Raw genomic sequence first — 6,153 nt, forward strand, 5'->3', positions numbered from 1 at the left:
TGAATTATGCAGGAAACCAGCATTTACTCTTCTGTTTATTGAGTAAGGGCTGCTCTGATCATAATTCTTCCTGGGAATGAGGACAGAAAAGAACATCCTACTCCCTGAAAGATCCATCTGTCAGAAAGTGGGCAGAGAAATTCTGGCTAAATGAACAAAGAGGGAAAAGGGGGTGGGGGGAGTAGGGGGAAAGGGATGATGAAAAAACCCACCCTCCTGTCCCCAGATAAAAGTAGTACCTCAGAAGGCTTCTTTAAATCCCTCATGGGATGAGGTAGAAAGGGGCAGTGAAATATGTCAGTTTTATATTTCTTTTTTTTTTTTTTTTTTTTTTTTTTGCCAGCTGAGGGTCCCTGGCTTGAAATATTTACTCTGTAATCTTCATGCAGGAATCCTAAAGTTGGTGTACAGCACCATGAGGAGCCAAATTATTAATAAAGTTCAATGTTAATAATGCCTGTTGCATAAATAACAATTTCTGAATTCATTCCTAAGAAATCTGTGAGAGACAAAGAGCAGGTGAGTGTTACTGTTGGCGTCGGAGGTTGCTGAACTCTGAAGGTCTAAACAGTTTCCAAGTCAGGAAGACCACCTCTGACACAAAGAGAGCCCACTGTCCTACCTGTAACAGACACCTATTGTTAGGACACACCTGTAGACCAAAGGAAAGTGTTATATGACAAACAGGTAAAAGCAAAATACATTCAAGTTATGAAAGAATAAGTTTCTAGGGAAACAATTTTCAATTTTAGAAAGAAAATCTATTTTTATTTTGAAATGTAAAACAAAGTTAATAGAACATTTTGTGAATCAATGTGATCAACGAAATAAGGATAAAAGTAAAAATGGTAGGTGTAATTTAAAAGACATCAAGACATCTGAGAGGGAGTAACAAAACAGCCACCTTTCTGAAGAGAAAAAGACAGGGTGCAGCAAGTAAGTTATTTCAGAGGATAAAATACTGGCCTGGAAATTGAAGATAAAGGTTAGTAGCAAGTGGAACACTTCAGCGTGGAGAGGGATAGCATTTGCAAGGTGAATATCATCTCTATCAGATACAGTTTTGTTCTCTTTATGTATAGCAGTTCCAAAGGTAAAATGGTTAGATATCACTTCTGCTGTATGAAGCAAGCCATGTGCAAAGGGGTAAAAACATGTTTAACATAAGGAAGGAATGGGGATAAAGTACAGTGAGAAAGAACTGACAAAGGGTTTGCAGAGTTCAGCATGGGGACATATACGGGAAAGAGATCTGGACAGATGAGTGACCTGCGAGGACATTCCATAGTCACAGGCTGCTTGGGAGTACCTAGATACTCCCATAGTGCACTGGACAGCAATATGGGAGTACCAAGGTATCAAGAGGCTACAGCAATTGGACAAAAAAAGTGGTAACTGACTGTGTCTAAGCTGTGGGGTAAATGTTCTGTCCTGGTCATGGCTGCTCAGTCTCAGGCTGTACTGGAGAGTGTGGTGGTTCTGGTGCTGCCTGGGCACCTACATTTCCTTCCTAAGGCCATTGGTGATGGTCACCAGCCCCACGTCTTGGCCGGATGTGCTGCCAGGGAGAAACTGTGCTAGTAGGTCACAAGATATCTTCAGACATCCATTTGATTGATATCTGCCTCAGACTTGCGTGTTTACCCTCTTTTAATTGTTACTGTAGAGAATCAGGAAAGAGTCAGCACTCCCTAAAGCATTAAAGCAGGTCAAGTAACCTGCACCTCAAAATCAGTAAGCTGAGTCTAGCTGAGCTATTTCATGAGGAGCAGCATAGCCTGAACCAAAACGTCAGGATGGGTCGTGGTGGCCCTAAAGGATAAGTTTACTCCTAGATCTGGACGTTCCTGGAAGTTTGGATTGTAAACTGGATCCAAAGCTACAACTGGATCAAAAAAGCGTGAGAAGGTGTGTTACCAGGGCTGGTTCTTTTTCCCAAGTCAGGAAGGGCTGTCTCTAACAAGAGCTTTATCTGGGGACTGTGTGGCTGCTGCTTCCTCCACTGACATCCGACCTTTTTTGATCTGCCCAGCAGATGTCCCCCGGCCACTGTGGGAGAGAGCACATGGATGGCAGAGGCTCTTTCCGTTCTTTGTGTTGATTACTCTCAGTAAATAACAAGTTTGAACTGGTCACTTAGAGCTGGAAACAGTCAATACCTAATCTTCCCCAGCCTGTGAAGGAGGCATGCTGGGTCACTTGCAGTTCGTTCAGCTCTTTTTGAAGTGTCAAAGAGATGTTATAAGAAGTGTTGTTGAACAGTTTTCAAGCACAAATAAATAAAAGATGTTACAGTGCTACAGCTGTGACCGTTGTTCTACAGCTAGTCAGAAGTATGCTAAACCGAGCACAATTTCTATTGAAGTTTCACTACTGCACATGTTAACAGAATGCAACACTTGCAAAAGCAACAAGACTTCTCATTACAATATTCTGTGTTCATACCTCAAATCCCTGTGGTCTTCCTAGACTTTCTTTAATATGTTTCCACGCAACAAGAATCTCTGATACAGACAAACTTGTAGCTTTGACATCGATGGGAGCAGCAGTGGGTTCTGTATTAAGAAAAATTGAAACAATAAACCTCCACTGTAACAGCTTGTATTTATCAAAAACACTCCATCTGAAACTGTCATTTCCTTCCTTTATTCTACCGCAATACTCACAAGAACGTATGACACTTATGGGGAACATGAGAAACTGAACAAGACGAAGAGATTATTATTGTTGAATTTCATTATTTATGTATTAATATCCCTGCACTGATGACGGGTGCAGCAAACTGTGACAGAATGTGTTGTCTATGATTTAAAAAAAACCCAACTTTAAGATTTGTAAATGCTCCCCCACCAAGATCATAGTCTTTGATCAGCCTAACTTCATCAGTAAATGGAGCATTCATTCTCTTCCTGGCTTTTTAGTGCCCTTCTGTCGGCTCAGGATGAGCAATACCTTGCTAGGGTGCCCAGTCAGTCCTGTTCCGGGGTTATACTAAGAGGTGGTACCCAGAGCTGTAGTCAAATGCTATGTAAAATAAATTTTTAGGACTATGTTATAATGTCCTTGAAGTCACAGGGACCAGTTTTTAGGGCATGCCATCTTCTCTCTGCTGTGAAACATTTACTGGTTTAGGCCTGGGATGCACACTTTTCTAAAGGCATTAAGACCTAGAATTTGTTGCCATGTTGTTACCAGTGACCCTGTGTCCATGTTTCGATCTCCATGCTATTCACAGGACACTCTGCAGTGCTGACCTCCTGATTATCTAGAGCAGAGGACCCTCCCTGCCCTCCAACCAGAGCGGGTGTCCTTCGGTGCTGCTGGGGTATGGCCACGTGCACATGGCAGGCTTAGGGCTGCCAGATGCTTTACATGTCACACTTGCCCAACAGTGTTGCCAAAAGCATATTCTACTTTGTACATTCATATCATTGAACACTTTACAGAGGTCCAACTTCTTTCAGTGGTTGGGAGGTTGGGTAAATGTACACAGAGATCTGTCATGACAGCCATTGAGCATATCACCAATTTCTATTGCCAGTTAGGCCACTGGGGGTGAAGAGTGTTGAAAAATTATCACCTATTGGACTGAGACATGAGTAAGGAAATATTTTGGATCTTTTGCTTTACTACGTACATATTACTGAAAATTTACTTAAGACAAATGGTGGAGACAAGGCTTAAACATGGACAGTGAAGCACACAGTAGTGGCATTTCTCCACAATTCTGGTATAGTTCCTTTGCTCGGCAAAAAGGTGAATCCATGTTCCCCCGCAGTCGCAGAGGCTGAGATTCCTTCCTTGGCCTAATGTTCCTCATTACATTTCTGATGTGTTGATCTGCTCTTGAAGGGCAGGCAGAGGTCCTGGCTTTTATGTTATAGGGAAGCACATGAAAGAGCTTTCTAAAAAAATGTTTTTTTGGGGCTCATTTAACAGGGTTACAGAAAAGGAATTTCCATAAGGAACAGACTGAGTTAAAATGATACATTTTTCTCAGTGATCAAACTGCTTTAGTAAGATGCCTAGTATCAGTCTTGACTCATTAGCTAGTGTCCTTTCTCTGATCATATTGCAAGCATTGTTCTGGCATTGCTGCCCTACACTTTTTCTCTGACATGGTTTGTATTAATTTTTCATCCTTTTTGATGTCAGATTTTTAACGTTTGCAGCTCTTTTTGATCTTCTTTTTTATTTATTTCTAAGGAAAAGAAGCATTTTTGATGTGATGCAAAATGGTGCTCACCAACAATGAGTATTACTAATAAGCATAAAATATGTATGGAACTTTTCAGGTAACAGATATTAGGAAAACATCCCCAGAAGTAAGTGAAATGATCTTCTGAATCCAATCTGAAAGAACTGTGCTATGAAGAAATATATTCCTCATATGATGATTTTCTGTTCAATAGTTACACCTTGCTTTCTATTTTATGTACTACTGAGATTTGTGTGGCAAAAGCTATTTTCCAGTTTTTGTATTACTGAAGCAATTACCTTGTTGTCAGAAAAGATTGCAACAGGATAAATAACATGAGATGTACAGAAAATGTTGATTGGCAGTCTTTACTTTTTCTATAAATGTAGAAATAATTTCCTCTTCATAGCATTCACTAGGGTTGGTTTACATATTGCTTGGATTAGAAACACGGAATATCTTCTGATATTTTAAAAAATTGTTTTCAACAAATGGAGTAGAAATAGTTTGGATTTTTTGTGTGAAGAAAATGCATTTCTTACATACCCAGAAATTATTCACTGCCGTTTCACTGACATTAGACATTGAGAATGTAAGTGTTCAGCAAAAGAACAGAAATTTTATATTTAGTAATAAGGTGTATTATGACTGTCTAAAAGTCTATGGAGACTAAATAGCGTTTTTCATTGATTCGGATAAGATGAGGACCATATAATTTCTGATAATACAGTCAGTTGTTCACTCCAATGTCATGCTTTATTCTGTGTGTCTAAATCTAATGGTAAATTTGACAGGTTCATTAGTTTTTTATATAATGGTCACGGATGTTAAAATCATATTATTTTCTTAGTATGTTAGCATTATGCAAACCTATAGGTGTCTGCCCGAGGTCATACTGATTAAAAAAAAAAAAAGGCCAACATCTTTAATGGTCCCTTTAATATTCCCTGACTGAATTAAAAATGAAGCATGGCAAGTTCTAAAAAGGCTGCGTGCAGTGTCCACAAAACATCCTCTTTCCATGTGCTGCAATCACACTTCAAGGAAACGTGTTCAATCTATAAGTCTTTTGGATGGCTATAATAAAGCAGGACAACAAATTACACTAATTGTATTGTTCTGATGTTCAGAGAGGGAATCCCGAATTTTGACACTGACAATTAAGAGAAAGAAGAGTCAGACACTAACCTTCATTATGTTCTCCCTATTTATGACATAGACTGATCGTTTTTTTCTGAAATATTAATCCTTAAAGATTTCCACATGATCAAACTTAAAAAAAAAGTCCACAGGCCTGTTCATGTTTATGTTGTTTTAACTGTACCATGGAACAGAGCCTCAGTCAGGACTCCCCATCTAATCACTTAATATCCATCTACTTCTCATTTTGACTTCAGAAAGAATTTTTACACGCTTCCTTAATTCAAAATCTGAGCTCTCATTTGAAGCTAAGAACCTCAGCCTGGGTAACTGCATTATGACTCCAGATAGTTCCACATAGCTGAGATTTTGGGACTTCAGCCAGGACCCATGACTGCGATAATTCCTTTCTGTGGAAAAATCCTCAAAAGCCATCTATCAGAAGGAAAATCATGGGGAGTTGTCCCTCTTCTGTCAATATGTAGGTAAAGAAAGTGGTAGCATTTGCTGCCTTGCTGGAAAAAGCCAGAGAGACTTATAAAATAGTAATAAATCACAGAATCATAGAATCATAGAATCATTAAGGTTGGAAAAGACCTCAAGCATCATCAAGTCCAACCCAACACCACCTAACTCACTAAACCATGTCCCTAAGCACCACATCTACATGCTTCCTGAACACCTCCAGGGATGGTGACTCAACCACCTCCCTGGATAGCCTGTTCCAATGTCTGATCACTCTTTCAGTGAAGAAATGTTTCCTAATATCCAGCCTAAACCTTCCCTGGTGCAACTTGAGGCCATTTCCTCTTGTC

At 39.7% G+C, this 6,153-nt stretch overlaps 1 protein-coding gene across 1 annotated transcript in view; it reads right to left on the reverse strand.

Moving 5' to 3' along the window:
* The window catches only part of CNTN5 (contactin 5), a 186,763-nt gene that overhangs the window by 10,703 nt on the left and 169,907 nt on the right, over window positions 1–6,153 (reverse strand). The window contains exon 15 of the mRNA XM_010080210.1: window positions 2,446–2,555. Within this exon, the coding sequence (XP_010078512.1) occupies window positions 2,446–2,555 (110 nt within the window). The remainder of the gene's footprint in view (window positions 1–2,445; window positions 2,556–6,153) is intronic.

This window comes from Pterocles gutturalis, unplaced genomic scaffold (assembly GCF_000699245.1).
Source record: "Pterocles gutturalis isolate BGI_N339 unplaced genomic scaffold, ASM69924v1 scaffold3154, whole genome shotgun sequence".
Lineage (NCBI taxonomy): Eukaryota > Metazoa > Chordata > Aves > Pterocliformes > Pteroclidae > Pterocles > Pterocles gutturalis.